This window comes from Pipistrellus kuhlii, unplaced genomic scaffold, assembly GCF_014108245.1.
Source record: "Pipistrellus kuhlii isolate mPipKuh1 unplaced genomic scaffold, mPipKuh1.p scaffold_m20_p_6, whole genome shotgun sequence".
In the NCBI taxonomy this organism is placed as follows: Eukaryota; Metazoa; Chordata; class Mammalia; order Chiroptera; family Vespertilionidae; genus Pipistrellus; species Pipistrellus kuhlii.
The window spans coordinates 58,595,412-58,612,964 of NW_023425562.1; the positions used below are offsets into that span (position 1 = coordinate 58,595,412).

General features: G+C 47.9%; 1 protein-coding gene across 4 annotated transcripts in view; it reads right to left on the reverse strand.

The window, feature by feature from the left end:
- The window catches only part of SLC23A2 (solute carrier family 23 member 2), a 123,121-nt gene that overhangs the window by 27,599 nt on the left and 77,969 nt on the right, over nt 1-17,553 (reverse strand). For all 4 annotated transcript variants that reach the window (XM_036417637.2, XM_036417639.2, XM_045574797.1 and 1 more), the window contains 4 exons: nt 17,294-17,451; nt 2,203-2,291; nt 1,171-1,241; nt 62-243 (listed from right to left, as the gene is read on the reverse strand). In XM_036417637.2, coding sequence (XP_036273530.1) covers nt 62-243; nt 1,171-1,241; nt 2,203-2,291; nt 17,294-17,451 — 500 coding nt within the window. The remainder of the gene's footprint in view (nt 1-61; nt 244-1,170; nt 1,242-2,202; nt 2,292-17,293; nt 17,452-17,553) is intronic.

Here is a 17,553-nt window from a genome sequence, read left to right on the forward strand (position 1 = left end):
TTGGGGGTGGAAAGAGGGGAGAGTTTCACCGCCCACAACTGAGGGGTCTCAGAGCACTTACAGCATGGCGATGCCCCAGTGCTTCCCCGCTCGCTCTCCTGCCGCCTGGAAGCCGGAGAGGCCAATGAGGGCCACCGTGGGCGTAATGGTCAGGGGCCCGATGTACTTCAGCAGCGCGCCGGGCAGGCCCAGGAAGCCGATGACCACTTCTATCAGCGAGGACATGATGATGGCCCCTTGGATCTGGAATAAAAGCGGGCACAGACATGAGTAAGCTGCTTATACGTCACTACTCAATGTCACCCACATCCACAACTGACAATTCTGTGAGGCTTCAAGGCATTATGGCATCAAGGGCATGACACGGCTGGAAATTTCCCGGTGTGATGTATGACCGGACTAATTAATGTAAGAATAGCATTGTAGGACTGGGCACCTGATGCAAAGCGAACTTGCCTTTTCTGCTGACAAATGAGACAGGCGTAATTTATAATTCCTAAGGGACACTGCAGTATAAAGCTCCTTGACTTTAAAAAGTGAGTCCCCGCAGGACACTTTAAAGACAGAGCAATTGACAAAGACGCTAAAGGAATGTTTCTATTGTACAGAATAGTTGGGCTGACTCTGAATGGATGGTGAATGATCTTATAGGTTTTAAAAGATCTGAATAAACTGTCAGCCATTCTTATGTCTAAGGATTCCCACGACCTGTCCCGTTCAAGTGCACTGAATAGGCAATTATCTTAATTCTTTCCACAAATGCAGGCCAACACAGAGCTCTGCTGCCTGCTGACAAGCCTCTGAGGCTCCCTCCAAAGGAGCCACGCCCCTCGGCGGGTTCCGCTGGGGGTGCCGGTGCGCGGGCCAGTGGGTGCGCCAGAGAGAGAGGAGGGGGACGAAGGGTGAGAAACAATGCTGTCTGGATGCACACGGCATTTCTGTGTCGTTAAACACATCCTTCAGTCCGATGGGATCGCTGTAAAATAAAGCACGCTTTATTTTACAGCGATCCCATCGGACTGAAGGATGTGTTTAACGACACAGATAACCATGTCAGTAGCTGAGAAGGGAGGGAGGGCTTAGTCAAGCAACTGCCATTTCCTGGGCACAATCAGCGGCGGGGGCGGAGGAGAAACACAAAGCGGCCACGGGGGCACGCTCGGCTTTTACCTCGCGGATGCGGGGGTACCAGATGTGCTCCGTGTGCAGCAGCTCCGTGGTTCCGTTGACAAACGAAACATCTTGAAAACAAAAACAAAGACAAGATTTTTCTTGAAACAACACTGACACTTCACAAGACACGTTCATTTCACTCTTTAAGGAGAATTTCCTCCCTGTGTTAAGTCTATGTGTACATAAACACCCATCCCTGAAATTCCACAGTGTGGCTTACCATGCTGAAGGGCGGGCTCCCCAGCGCTAACTTAACCAAACATGTTCATGGGCTGAAGCGCCCAGCTTGTCAGAAGCTGACGAGCTGGATGTGGCTCATGCCAGCCTCACAGAATGACCAACCCTTGCAAGCAGTTAGCTTGCAAACCAATAGCAAGGCTGCCTAAGGTTTAAAAACCTGGATAAAACGGAGGGCCTCCTCCAGTTTCCAAATCAACTCAGTGGTCACCAAGTAACTCCAAGGAGCATGGAAGGAAAGGGAAGCTGGAAAACTTTGCTCCTAGAACCTAAAAAACGGAAGTCTTTTGAGAGTACCACAGGTCTGGTTTTCTCAAGTCCCCTGTCTTCTCTTGTCCTGATCTTGTCACTAAAGGGGGGAGGGAGGTGAAAGTCATTTGCAGAACACCAAAGCAGCCAGATCCTTAAAAAGCAGAGATGTCTCAGAGAAGGGATGCTGATGCAGCAGAGAGAGTGATTACGGGTGGTTCATAAAATCCACTGAAAGAAAGAGGCAGGAAAATAGCACAAATATTTTTCCCTTCATTCCCATACAGATCAATCTCATTGGTATAGAGAATTGCGGTCCCTTCTGGCCCTCACTTGCTCTGGGTTTAGGGATGAACGAGTGGACAGAGAGAGACAGAAACATGATCCACAGATTGGAGCATTCTAAGCTGTTTGCTGGTCTGTGTGTTCTGGTGCCTGATTCCAGAAAGGATTTAAGGCTGCCCAGGGCAGCGTGTCCAGGCCTCCCTTTTATCACCTGAGTTAAAGGACCCCAAGGACATATGTGGAAATAACTGCAATTACCTGTGGTGTTACATTTCCATTTATCTAAAGACAGGATGGCTCGAGCAGGGGCCAGAAATGCAAAAGCACTGGCCTGAAACAGGGGTAACCTAAAAGAAACGAGACCAAAACCATGATCACGGCATCAGGAACTACCGAGGTAGTTCACTATTTGATAGCTTAACAGTCTTTTCCATAGACAAACAGCACATGAGTAAATGCAGGCACACCTGGAAGAAAGAACCCGGTCTGCAAAGAGAGCCTCTGCCGGGCAGCCCGGCCCGATGGCTCCTCCGTCCTCCCCTCCGCTGCTCTCCCCCCACACAGCCTTGGGCAGGCCCTGGAGCCCCAACACCAGCCCTGCCATCGCCACCTTTCCCCTCGGGGATGGGGTCTTTTGCATTTGGGAAGTCTCTCTTTCCTGCTGAGCTTGTGAGCTCCTCATTCAACATCCATGTATGTCTTCTATTTCACCACCCTTCTCCTCCCTTTCAAATTATGGGATAGCATAGAAACAAATTTATCTTCCTGTTGTTCCATTTGATAGCCAGAGACTGCCCTAAAACAGAGGTAAGCATTAAAATCATGTCAGTGCTCTACATCGACTGAGGAAAAGCTGTAAGTTACAAACCAACGGTAGATATAATATTCTGTTTAATCATGAAAAGACTCAAATATTCTAAACCTTATTTTTAAGGACCCAGAAATGTGCAAACTTTCTATAAAATCTCCTGTCCTCATCCTCCAACTAAATGCAGATACTCAGATTTCATCATTCAATTGTATTCTGGATACGTCACATTAACTTTATGAACACTAGAGCTATTCAAATTCAAAAGATATTGCTCCAGTTGTATTACTAAGGTGGCTTTATGGGGTAACGTGAGACCTTGACCACACTGTTAACATACTTCAGGGCAAAATGGAAAACTGGCTCCTGTTTGCAGGGCTGGGAACTCCCGGATGTCCAGATCCTTCTTAAATACCAGGAAGCAGCCTTGTGTGAATGTCCTGGCTGGGGGGATTGGGGGGGGGGGGGGGGGGGGGCAGTATCCCTCCCTGGGCTGACAGCAGGTCCTGCCTTGACTGAAACAGGAACTGGACTGGGAAACAGAGTGGCTCTGGCTGGAGGACAAGTATCTGCTTTATAAGTGCAGAGTCGGCACACACCATTCTGAGCCAGAGGAGGGTCAAGATTCTCATTCTCCTGGCCATTTCAATCATGCAATGAAATCAGCTGAGAGCAGGCAGAGGCCAGACATTTAAGACATAGAGGCAGGCTTCATGGTACAGCCCAGATGCACCGCTGTCAGCCAGTCACGTGGGCATGCCCTCCACCAACCATCCTAGAGCATAGTACCATCGAAAGATGAAGCAGCCCTTGCAGGTGTGGCTTAGTTGGTTGGGTGTCGTCCTGTGCACTGAAAGATTGTATGTTCGATTCCCAGTGAGGGCACATGTCTGGGTTATGGGCTCATCCCCAGTGAGGGTCATGCAGGAGGCAGCTGATCCATATCTTGCTCTCACAACGATCTCTCTCTGATCTCTCTCTGATATATATATATATATATCTCCTGTCCTCATCCTCCAACTAAATGCAGATTATATATATATATAATCTCAAAAATCAATAAAAAGTCTTTTAAAAAAAAAAAAAGTCACCTCACATGGGAATGTAGTATATCAAAAGGGAGAAAAAACTGCTTGATTTAGACAGATTCCTTAAGCACAATTTTTCAGAAATGTACAGAAAAGGTAAAGGGAGGTCAGCATCCATTAGAAATGGATGCCATCTCACATGGTGTAACGGCATCTGTTTGCCGTTGTTTCTGATGTCAAGCAATGCATCTTAGGACAATGCACCACGGGTTGCACTCAGAGAGCTTGTCCTTGGGAACCACTGCAATCAACACTGGCTCTGGGTTCTCCTTCTGGGGACATGATCTATACTCGACCTCAGGCTGCACTTGGCCTAGGCACCTTTCAGGGCAAGCATTCTATGGCATCACCCCGACCAGAAGCCCTAAGAGCACTGCAGCAAACCAGCTCACTCACTTTCAAACAACGAGAACCCTGGGCTCCTCCGAAGGCGGGTGATAATTTCCACCGGTGCTGCCCAGACAGTTTCCCGAGATGCGGGAAGGCTGAACGTGGCGGCTCATTGCTCACTGTAGGGACACACGCTGTCTGCCACAGCCGTGCTGCCTGAAAGGCGGTGGCCGCTTTGCAGGAAGCGGCAGTCAGCACCCCAGCAGCATAACTCGGCGGCCTGACTGAGTCACTCCCGGGGAAGTTGCTACAAGGACGCGTGACTGCATTAAACAAGAGGCACCTCCTGCCGAAACTGGTTTGGCTCAGTGGATAGAGCGTCGGTCTGCGGACTGAAAGGTCCTGGGTTCGATTCCGGCCAAGGGCATGTACTTTGGTTGAGGGTACATCCCCAGTAAGGGGTGTGCAAGAGGCAGCTAATCCATGTTTTTCTCTCTCATCGATGTTTCTAACTCTCTATCCCTCTCTCATCCTTTCTGTAAAAAATCAATAAAATATATTAAAAAAAAAAAAAAAAAAGGCACTTCCCCAGTGGAATGCTGGTCAACTCTAGGGCTCTTCTCTCTGCACCTCACACACACCAGCATCTAACCCTCCTCGAGTAGTCAAGCCTGCCTGCCATTTTATTTTGTACTGACGACTGGGAAGGAAACCAATTAAACCATGCCCTTCTTTACACCAGGGGTTGGCAAACAGGCCCATGAGCCAAATCTGGCAAATTACCTGTTTTTATGAGTCAAGTGTTACTGGGACACAGCCACCCTCATCTATTTCCGAGGTGCTGACAGGTGCTTTCGAGCTTCAATGGGAGCGTCAGGCAGGCAGACACAACAGAGACTAGAAGAGCCTGAAGTATTTATTGCTTGTCCCTTGATAGAAAAAGCTGGTCAACTTTGATTTTCAGGAAAATATACTTTAAATATGTGAAGAGGTGGTGGATTTTTTTAGACTTCAGTTTTTAAGGTTGATTGTGTCACTAGATGTAAGAAAAATTCTAGCCGAAACCGGTTTGGCTCAGTGGATAGAGTGTCTGCCTGCGGACTGAGAGGTTTCGGGTTTGATTCCGGTCAGGGCACATACCTTGGTTGCCGGCACATCCCCAGTAGGGGTGTGCAGGAGGCAGCTGATTGATATTTCTCTCTCATCGATGTTTCTGACTCTATCCCTCTTTCTCCCTTCCTCTCTGTAAAAGATCAATAAAATATTTTTTTTAAAAAAAATTCTGAGCAGATAGGCACATTTGTTATGATACATCCCCATGGTGGGCTTTATCCCCAGGACAGCAAAGGGACCTAATCAGCCCGACAACCAGCTTGGCTCAGTGGCTGATCATCCACCTATGAACCAGGAGGTCACAGTTAAATTCCCAGTCAAGGCACATGGCCAGTTTGCGGGCTTGATCCCAGTGTGGGGCATGAAAGAGGCAGCCAACCAATGATTCCAACCAATGATTCTCTCTCATCACTGATCACTGATGTTTCTCTCTCTCTCTCCACCCCCCTCTCTGAATAAATTTAAAAAAAAAAAAAAAGAAACCCTGCTGGAGGTGTCCCATTTCCCCCCTTGGTACCCCGGGAGCCTCAAAACGTCCTCTGGCCTCACATCTCACCAGCCCCTTCGCACACCTGCACTCCAGGCAAATTGATTCAGGTTCTTGCCTTTGGGCCTTTGCTCATCCCTTCTCTTTGTCATCATTTCTAATATTTAATTTTTATTCATCATTCAAGGCACAGGCAAATACCACCTCCTCTAGGAAATATTCCAAGATCTCCTCCTTGGGATTTGTGATGTGTTCTTAGGACTCTCCAGCCATGGTTTCTATAAGTCACCCACCCCCAGGTCAGAAAAACTGCTTTCTTTTTCTTTTTTTTAATATATCTTATTGATTTTCCACAGAGAGGAAGGGAGAGGGATAGAGAGCTAGAAATGTCGATGAGAGAATCATCAATCAGCTGCCTCCTGCACACCCCCTACCAGGGATGTGCCCACAACCAATGTACATGCCCTTGACTAGAATCGAACCTGGGACCTTTCAGTCCGCAGACTGACGCTCTATCCACTGAGCCAAACTGGTTTCGGCCAGAAAACTGCTTTCTGATTCCCCCGGGGTCACTGGTTAAAAATCGGTATTTTTGGCCCTACCTGACATGGCTCAGTGGTTAGAGCATTGGCTCTCAGACCAAGGGGTCACAGGCTCGATTCCTGGTCAAGAGCATATGCCTTAGTTGCACATTCCCTAGCTCAGGTCAGAGCACATGTGGGAGGCAACCAGGCAATGTGTCTCTTGTCTCACATCAATGTTTCTCTCTCTCCTCATCCACTTCCCCTCTCTTCTACTCTCTCTCAAAAACAATGAAAAAATATCATTGGGTGAGGTGTTTGGTTTTTTTTAAAAAAAAAAAGATATTTCTGATCTTACCATTTGCAACAACACGGATGTACCTAGACGATATTATGCTAAGTGAAATAAGTCAAAGACAAATACCTTTATGATTTCACTAAAATGTGGAATCTAAAAAACAACATAAAACAGAAATAAGCTCATAGAGAACAAACTGATGGTTGACAGATGGAAGGAGGGTTGGGGGCTGGGTGAAAAGGGTGAAGGGACTAAGAAGTACACATTGGTAGTTACAAAACAGTCAAGGGGATGTAAAGTCAGCATAGGGAATAAAGTCAGTAATGTGATAACTATGTATGGTGTGAGGTGGGTATTAGACTTATTGAGGGGATCATTTCATAAGTTATATGTCTAATAACTATGCCGTATACCCAAAAACTAATATAAGTCGATTGTAAACTGTAATTTAAATTTATAAAAAATGTTTTAAATGGGAATTTCTGAATTCCGCTCAGTCCTGGTTAATAGGAGTCGCATGTGGGGTCCTCACATCTGGGTTTTTGAACAATGACTTCTGGGCGTGGCTGAGGCACCAAAAAAGAGACAACCCAATGTCAAATGAAAGGATTTATTCTGGTCACTTGAGAACCGTTTCTTGGGTGTCTGCTTAACACGTGATAAGCAGGTACGATGATAGAAAAAACTACCCTTATGCCGTTGGGAGTTTCTGTTGTGTGAAGGAGACACTAATTGTGACCACACGCGAAGGGTGTGGGAGTCTGCGAAAGAATCACTCAGCATAAGGATGAGAAGCTCGCCATCACATGTGCAAGGCGTTAGGAGTAGTCCAGGCAGAGAGAAGAGCAAGTGTAAAACAAGAGCTGCACACAGACCTGAATCCTGGAGAACGGCAGAGACCTTGCTGTGGGGAGAGCGGGATTGGAGTGGTGACGGTCAGAGGGGGCCAGCGGGCAGACACCTTGCTTTCCTCTTGCAGGGAAATGACTGGAGGACCCTGCTCGGAAAGGCCCCCTGGGGGAGAACTGGGAAAGCTAATCCTTAACCCCAGCGCTGTTCTCCAAAGGCATTCTGACAGGGCGTGGGCTGGCATCACTTGCGGTCTCATTCAGCCTATGGTGTTAGCTCAGGTGAGCTGCCAGCCCCCAGCCCTGGGCCCTCCACAGCACCAAAGCGATCTGTTCAGACAAGCTCCCTCATGCTGATTTCACCCCTGTGGGCTGAAGTCGCCCTAACAGCAGGAACTGGGACTGTTTCAGCCATCACTGTATCCCAGCACCAAGTTTCACTTAATAAATAATAAACTGAGGGTGCTATTTACGAATATGATTGTTTGAAAGGAATTTCATTAGAGTAAAAATAAGGGGCTAAGTCATTCTGCATGCTGATTTTCACTGCAAATTTGAGGGAGGACTTTTAGATGAAAAGCTTTGGGCAGAGAGAGAGTAGAGAGTAAAATGTGCATCAATTTTCAAGGGAAAAGCAGGTAACTATCCCGGGCCCCGGAGACTGCAATTGTAAAACGATCCCTAAGAAACAAAGAGGTTTGGCTTTGAGGAGCTACAGTTTCATTTCTGCATTAGGAGTGTGTGTCCCAAGTGCCTACAAAGAAAAGCAAAACACAACTTGTCCTCCAAAAAACCTCTCAATTGATAATGCTGTGCTGTTGTTTACTGTACGTACACACCCATCAGTCAGCTGCACTGGAGGAAAGTAGCTTGCAGACGTGGTGCATTTCACCCAAATACTTCAGCAGCTATCACCGAGAATGAGTGCATTCTCCTACATCATTGCCTCTCCCCCTTTACACCCAAATGTGAAACTAATTTAATAATGTAATCTAATATCCAGACCATAAATTTCTGTTTATAAAAATGCTTTACATCTGCCCACTCCCCCAATCTAATCAGAGCCCTGTATGTGTTTGGTTATCCAATGTCATGCTTAGAGCCAGGCTCAACAACTTTGCCCAGGAGGCTGCTGGGGCGCTGTGCCCTCCTCACTGCCTCACGTCAGGAGGCCTGTCCTTAGGTGTCCCCACCCGGCGGAATGCTGCTGGAACTCTCCATTTCTAAAATTTTCCCTTCTGCAATTAATAAATTCGTAGAGTGATTTTTGGTCTGTGAAATTATTATATCTCCACTAGCTTATTAACATTCTTACATAGGCCGAAGCCGGTTTGGCTCAGTGGATAGAGCGTCGGCCAGCGGACTGAAAGGTCCCGGGTTCAATTCCGGTCAAGGGCATGTACCTTGGTTGCAGGCACATCCCCAGTGGGGGTGTGTGCAGGAGGCAGCTGATTGATGTTTCTCTCTCATCGATGTTTCTAACTCGCTATCCCTCTTTCTTCCTCTCTGTAAAAAAAATCAATAAAATATATTAATAATAAAAACAGTCTTACATAGTGGGCTTAAAAATTATGAGTTTCCAATTTTATCATTCCATCCATATTTATTAGAGTCCTTTTGTAAAAAAAGCTTTCCTTTTCGTCCAATTTTATCTCCCTCTTTTTTTATATCATCACTAAAGATAAATGAGTTCCCTTTTTATATTCAGTTCCATAACTCACTTCCATGACTGTTCTTTTCAATAATTAAATTGTCCTCAACTTGTCCAAAGCAGTTCCCTTTCCCCACACCTCCCCGTCACTTTTTGAGCTGTTCCTTGCTTTCTGGCAGTAGATGTTCCAGGTTCGGCTTGTACTTTTCTCAGCCCTGGCATCAGGCCCTTCTCCAAGAAGCCCAGGTTCATTTTGGCGGAAATGTTACTTACTAGTAGAAACCAAGATCTGAGCACTGGCTCACTGTTATTTAAAAAAAAACAAAAAACAACTGGTATCATTTCATGAACAGAAATACAATATTTTTTTAAATCAAAAATGACCCCTCCACTTCAACACAATTGAAAGACTACCTTTTCTCATATCTCTCCTCCTACACTGAGCATCCTGATTTCCAATGTCCTTGTTGATTTGTTCTATGCTATAACATCACAGGACACAGTTCCAGAATTATACCAACATTACTAACAACAACATTGCTGAGTATAAAATTTCTTTTATTTTGTCCTTAGAAAATATCCTATTCAAGGTATGCAAAGCACTGTTCTAAAGTCTGTGGATTAATTCTCTCCCGTGTGGTTAGCAATTTGACGTATAGTTGGGTTTATTTGTTTCTGTTCATTTTCAATTTTAGGGTTTGCTTTGCTTCATCCTTTTGGATTTTACGTTTTGAATATGTTGAACATTTGCACAGTTTAAAAATCAAACCACATGAGGAATTATACCAGGTCTCACTAGCCCCTCCAACCCATTCCTACTATCGTTAATCATTTTCATCTATTCCTCACTTCTCCGTGTTATTTCTGCTTTCTTACCAAATATACATACACTTAACTTTTATGCCACTTGCTTTTTCAATATATCCTGAAACCGCTCAGAGAGGCTTCAATCATTCATTCTCAGGGCTGCACAGGACTCTGCTGGCTGCTGACCTATAGCAGCCAGTCTCTTGTAGATGGACATTCAGACTGTTAACTATTCTGCTATTACAAATTACACAGCAAGAACTAACTTTCTGTACCGGTATATTATTCTGCACATGTGGGCATGAATGTTCAGGATAAATTTCTAGCAGTGGGGTTATCGGATCAAAGATAAATGCCTATGCAGTCTAGACTGTACCATTCCTCCCCATAGGAATTGTACAGCGATGTGTGAGAAAGCCTACACTCCCGTAGCCTTGGTGAGAGCGCGGCTTGTGGAGGTTTGACTTTTTGTCTGTCTGACAAAGGGGGAAATGGTATCTTAGGGTGGCTTTCACTTACGTTTCTCTTATCAGTCAGTTTGATGAGGATCCCTTCACAGGCTGAAGAAGGGCCACTGCACAATGGTTTTTGTGAACTGGCCCTGTCTTTTTGCTCTTTTCTATATGATTTTTGCTATTTTTTAACACTGATTTTTTTTTTACAAGTTTTTTCTATAGTGGAGACAGTAGAGCTTCTCTGTGATATGATGCAAATACTTTGTCCAGTTTGTCATTTTGTCTGTTTATGGTGTATTTTTACAAGTTTAAAAAAAATGTTCTTCTATTCAGTGTTATCAAATTAATCATCCTTTTGTTGTTCCTGGAGTTTTAAAAGTTTAAAAACCCACTTTTAGATTAAAAAGAAAAATCACTCTGATTTCAATCTAATACTTAAAGTTTTCGTGATTCTTGCATTTGATCTCTTAATTCACTTTGAGTTGATTAAAAAATAAATAAAACTCAACTAAGCCAAGACCGGTTTGGCTCAATGGATAGAGCGTCGGCTTGGGGACTGAAGGGTCCCGGGTTCGATTCCGGTCAAGGGCATGTACATGGGTTGCGGGCACATCCCCGGTAGGGGGTGTGCAGGAGGCAGCTGATCAATGATTCTCTCTCATCGATGTTTCTAACTCTGTATTCCTCTCTCTCTTCCTCTCTGTAAAAAATCAATAAAATATATTTTTTTAAAAAAACTCAACTAAAAGCAAGAGTAACCATTATCTTCAAGTTCACGTTACTCTGGTTTTACAGATAAACCCTAAAAACTACATGAACTCTTCTTGCCCCTGTCAATCAGAGAGGCTCCTGAAGAACCTCGAGGGAGGAAGCAGCTGCCCGGAGCCCATCCCTCGGGCCGCAGCTCACAGCAGCTCACAGAGGCGGGCTCACCCCGAGGGCTACTTGGGTGTGATTCTGATAACCTCCTTTTCCAACATGATAGTATCACCTATTTCAGGTCAAGGGCTGGTCGCCTAAAATACTTTCATTACTTACAGATCCAAGCAGTGACAGAGGGGCGTGAGAGAAGTCCTTGGGGTGTGGCCATGTTCTGCTGGTGGGGTTATATGACTGTGTACGTGAGTGAAACCTTCTATAACCACATATAGAAAGGTTCAATGTCACTGTATGTCAATTACCCCTCAATAGGTTTGATTTAAATTATGTCTATAAAGTAAGTGGCTTATGAATCAGGAGGTCAAAGTTCAATTCTCAGTCAGGGCACATGCTCGGGTTGTGAGCTCAATCCCCAGTGTGGGGTGAGCAGGAGGCAGCCAATCAATGATTCTCTCTCATCCTTGATGTTTCTATCTCTTTCTCCCTCTCCCTTCTTCTCTGAAATCAATAAAAATATATTTTTAAAAGAAATGGGAATGGGAGGGAATGACAACCCCTTCCTTAATTACTAGAGTTATGTTAAATAGTTTACAAAAACCACAATTTTGAAGAGACAAAAGCTTCCCTCTGGGGTTTGCTGAGCAGTTCTGTCCCTTGGGCCTGTGTAACACTGCCCTATTCCTGCACAGCGTTTGCAACGACAGCCACCTGGCTGAAAGGGCGGCTAAGAGGGAGGGCAGTGGGCCATCAGGATGAGGAGGAGCCTTCAGAGCACGTGAGAATGTGCAGGGCCAGGAGGACGTGAGAGTCCAAAAAGGACTGGAGAACTAGATCATTCACCCCACAGGCCCTCAGAGGACCAGTGGGTCTCCTCGTCCCCAGGAGCATCGGAAACAAGGACAGAGGAGCGGTGTGTTTGGAGAAGGGGGAAGGCCACTGAGAAGGCTCGAGTTGAAGAAGCAAAGCTGATGGCAATGGCCATGGAGCATGATGCCCAATGGCCTACGCTCATCAGAGATGCTGCCGGCAGCTGCCGCAGCCCCAAGCTCACTGCAACCCCGCTCCCCTCCTGCGCCCTCTGCCTCCTCCCCTTCCAGAGGCCCCTGAAATAACGAGCGCCCGCAGGCAAGGGTGGACGGGCGCCCAGGATTAACCAGATGGAAGCCCTGAGAGAGCAGGCAGCTCGCCCACAGTCACATGAGAACGGTGAACGAGAGCGATGTCACCGCCAGGCCCGCAGCAGAAGGGGGGGTGCGGGAAGCTCCCTCCTCATGGTCAGTGCCACCAGGTTCTCTCGGGGCCCATTTCATTAATAATCAGGGTGAGGCAAAGGTAGGTTAACAGTTGTCCCTATGCAAAATATAGTCACGAATAAGTAATAATAGCAGAATAAACGGCTTCCCGTACTCCTAACTGTAAACCTACTTTTGCCCCACACTATACTACCTAAAACCTTTAGTACATGGACAGAAACAGAATTTTTATTTTAATTTTGTTGGGAAAGCTCAATGTAAAGTCACCCATATAGTAATTTTTGGAAAACTTTCACTCTGAATCAACCATGCGTCTAGCCCCACCTCCCAGTTTAGAACAAATAAGCGGGGAGGGATTGTGGAACAGATCAAATACCACCACAAGGATACAGACAAATTCAGACCACAGAACACTGACAGACAGCTAGCCTGGACTCTTTAAAGGAGGGTGATATGGAGGGAAAAGATGGGGGCTGTTTATTATTGAGGCCAGAGAAATGCGACAAACGCACGCACGCACCATATGAACTTGACTGGGTCCTGGTTCAGGGAGGTGGAGAGACTAGCCCTAAGAGAGACGTTAGGGACAGCTTGGGAAGCTAAATATGGCTGCTAACTATCATCTGTGTTAGATGATATGGCAGAATGACTGTTGTAAGTGGCTATTACACAGGAGACCCTCAGTCTCAGGAGATTTTTAGGGTGAACTGGCATGTTGTCTGCAACTTTACTTGTAAGCAGCTCAAAAAAAAGTGCACATGCATCCCACATGAATTGCATGTACAGAGAGTGTGGGGGAACCCCCGTCTCCCCACCTCAATCTAAGCACTGCACCCCTCGATTCTCCTAAGTCTTATCACTAGTTAAGAGTTCAAAGCCCTGGACTCGGGACCTTGAAGTACCCTGGAGCGGTCCCCTTACCTAGTGACACAACATACACGGGCCCCCAGACCCAAGGAGAGGAAGCCGGGGACGCTGCCTCCTCAGGGCAGATGACAGCACTGGCTCCAAGGGGAGCCTACAGTCTCTCCTTTTGCTGGGAGCTCAGTGATGCCTCGGAGAGGTACCCGAAGCAAAAGGCTGGAGGTGACCCCCTAACACAGAGCCTGCCACGCCTCAGGGAAGGTCAGGGTGGCAGGCGAGGGGCAGGTGCCCAAGGACCTCTTTCTCCCCCAGCTCTGCACTGACACCCAAGGTGTGGGGGGTGGGGAGGATGCACGCTGGCTCACAGCTCTGCCCAGATCTCTCAGGATTTTAAAGGCTTTGTACTAATTCCCGGAATAAATCCAAGGCGTGGCTGGGATTGACATCACAATCAAACAGAACCTGAGATGTTGAAACCTCACTCAAGGAAATTCAAGGAAGACTTGGTTGAAAGCAAAGTGCAGGTCAAGGTCAATAGGGAGGAGGAGGAGGAGGAGGAGGAAAAGGTGGGAGCAGGAGCAAGTGAAAGAAGCAGGCAGGGCACAGCCCGCCCACCCCCTGCAAGAGAAGCTCTGGGAAGCAGGAAAGCCACGAAGTCCCACACCTGGGCTGGGGCCTGTGCCAGGGGACATGTGCAGTGAAGGAAGGAGGGTCTGCAGCCCACGCTGCACCAGACACATTTTCCGTGGCCTCAGCCCAGCCCTTGGGAAACAGCCTCCGAAGGAGTGATGTGACCTCTGACAGCTGCAGTCGGAGCGCATGCTCAGGCTTGCAGGGGCACACTTCTGTCCCCTTCCTTCAGACTCCCTTCCAATTCTGAGTTTTTTATGGAATGAGACAGGTGTCTGAGAACAGAGGGCCCTCTTCCCCGGGGTACCCGTGTGAAATGAGGAAGAGCGGTGGCCTGGCCACTGCCCGCAGTTCGGGATGCTTACCCTTTCCTCCTCTGAGCTAGACCTGCGGCTTCCTCAAAACAAAGCACCCCCTCCTCACAAGCACAGACCATGGCTGGTCTCTAGGTCCCAGCACCGGCTGCATCCAGTGCAATCGAGTTACCTAGTACTGGTCAGGTGGTCGGCAAATAACAAAGAAGCATACAGAACGCACACACAATACTATAAACCGGAAATCTCAGAAAATTCATCTTAAAAAGCATGAAAGCTGAACATGAAAAACTTTTTCTCCTGCCACACCAGCACCTCCCCCCACTCCACAAAAAAAAAAAAAAAAAAAAATCTGCAACAACCATAAAACAAGCAAATGCACAGGCCATCTGCAATCCTAACAGGGGTCCTCAAACTTTTTAAAGTGGGGGCCAGATCACGGTCCCTCAGAGAGCTGGAGAGCCGGACTATATGAACTACTAATTCCTACTGTAACACCTCGGCTGCGCTCACTGCCCAAAAAACCTGGCGGGCCGGATCAGACTCCTCTGCGGGCCGCATGTGGCCCGCGGGCCGTAGTTTGAAGACGCCTGCAACAGATGCTGGGAATGCACTCCGCTCTTGGCCAGTCAGCAGTTCCCTCCTGCACTGTCCCACCCTACCTAACAATCCCTCGGCCCCAATTGCTTTGTTTGTTACTTGATCCTGTTGTGACCAGGAAGTAAATACTCAAGACTGTTAAAATGATCATTCACAGCCTGTGATAAGTGTCTATGTTAGCATTTAGCAAAACAAAAAGGCTTTTCATATTATTTGTGCACTATAACTCCCCAAACATATTCCAGGAAGTTTATAATCCATGAAAGCACAATAGGTCCATTAAAATAACGGCAAATGCCATCCACAGAAGAGCCTCCTCTCGCTTCCACAAAAGGAAACCGAGCTGGAGAAATCACTGCCCAGGCCCCTCTAACCTCTCAGGCCTCTTATTCCACTCCCTCGCATATGAAGGAGAAGTCCTCATTTGCCACACTTTGTAAACTACTGGCTTATACTGGAAACTGGAGGTTCTGACTGCCCGTGGGATTACAGTTTATTATTAAAATATCCAACAACTTGATGTAACCAGCACTGGCAATGTGGCTGGTCATGCTGACCTTGGGTGAGTTGCACACCTTGCATATTACATCACAATATAGATATCTTCATTCCTTCTTGATATCAACCAACAATTCTCCACGACAGTTTCTGCTATAAGCTCCTTGATGAGTTAGCTGTTTAGAGAATAAGTAAAAATTTCCCCATAGAATCAGTGCCCTATGTACAAAGTAAGGCTCCCGAGTCAGCCAACAAAAGCTTTTCAGTCTACTCTGGACTTGGAATACAGAACCTTAAATGCTATCAAAAGAATGAAAGCAGCCAAATTAACCACCTGGATTAGTTTTCTCCTGCCTCCTGGCACTAAGAAAATGAATCAAGCCCTCCCTGGAATGCGCAGAACACACTTCCTTCCTCTAGGTCAAGGATACCCTGACCGTCCTCTCAGCATCCCCTAAGGGCACCCTCCCTTCTGAGGTAAGGGGATCTGCACAGGCAGGCAGTCCTGCAGGGCTGGGGTTCTGAGAACTCCAAGCGCTGGCCAGCCCCACAGCCTTCAGACCACATGGCTCCCTTCCATCAGCAGACCTGCAAGGAGACCACCGCGTCCCTGCCCAGGCGCGTCCCTGCCCAGGCGTTGCCTGTGCCACCACCTGGACACCCTAACTGCTCCTAGGTCTCCCACAGGCTCAGGCCGCTGAGGACTCTGACTCATTGGAATACAGTCCATGACTCCTAGGCTGCCATTGTACTATTGCCCGCTCGTTCCCCCAGAAGGCAAAGCAAAGCCCTCCCCCAGATTCTCTCTCCTGGAGCAAGAGACAGAAGGAGAACTCAGAAGCTTACTCCCTATCCTCCCCGAGGACAGTCCTGTCCCTGCGGGCTCCACCCCGTGAGCAGAGTCTCCGGGTAGAGGAAGAGGCTGCAGTGTGAAGAGAGCAAAAGAGGAGGCAGGAGGAAACAGAGCGAGCCTGCAGGAGGAGGCAGGAGAGACGGGCTCTCTTCCGTCCTCACCAGCTCCTCGCCCATGGAAGCTGGGAGCAGGGAAGCAAAGGTGAACAATCAGAGCCCCCGCACCAAGAAAGGGAGCACAATTCAGCGAGGAAAGACACAGAAACAACAAGGACACAAGGGGAATAAGAGCCACGTTGGAAGAACGAACACAAGATGCATGTGTGGGAGTTCAGAGAGAACAAAGGAGGCTTCGAGGTGTCAGGGTGCTTCAGCGAGGAGAGGAGCAAAGCCAGACTGAAGGATGAGCAGGGTGCTTGGGTGCTGGGGCACACTGGGTGCTGGGGCACACAAGCACAGCGGGGTGAAACAGCAGGTGGCTCAGGGAGGTCACCCCAGGGAGAGCCAGAGAAGGGGACATCAGGGATCAGAGACATGGCTGGAAAGGCAGGGGACAGACAGAGTAAGGGAGAAGCTTCAAAAGCAGGCACATCCTGGTTTTAAACAGGGAGTGGGGCTGCAGCCTGGCACCCCGAGGAAGATGCCAATGTTGGAAAGAAGGCTTGGGGGCTGGTGCTCAGAGTGGGGCAAGGAGAGCGGCCCTGGGGACACGGAACCCAACAGGGGGGGCCTAGTGGAACAGCCCAGGTCTGACTAAAGGAGTGTGGCAGAACGGGAACTGGAGAGAGCCCTGGCCCAGCAGCGGGCGGGATGGAAGGAGCTGAGAGAGTCAGACTTTCCAGCGTGCACAGCCGGGGCGGGGGGGGGGGGGGGGGGGGGGGGGGGGGGGCGCTATCCACCAAGAGAAGAAACACGGTGCAGGGTAGGTGGGGGCAGGGCTCATTACAACAGCACGCATCCCCCGTCAGGCCTTCTACGCTGCCTAAGTAAAGGGTGGTGTTCGATGCCTCCCTTACAGGGGCTTCAGGATCCCGTTTAGTACCCCAGTCTCACCTGCACCCAAACGTTGTCTGCAGCAGAGTTGTGATTCCCACACAGAAGAAAATGGTCCCAATGAGCTGGCTGGTGGCCCACTGGTCGTACCCGACACACATGGCGTCGGCGAGCAGAAAGGGCACCGCGATGGTGCCGCTGAAGCAGGTCAGGTAGTGCTGTGGGTGACAGGGAGACGGAGAAAAGAGTAAACCCTCCCTCCTTATTTTCTGATTTCATCCTAACTCACCCCTCCAATGTTTTTTGTTCAAAGGAACTCT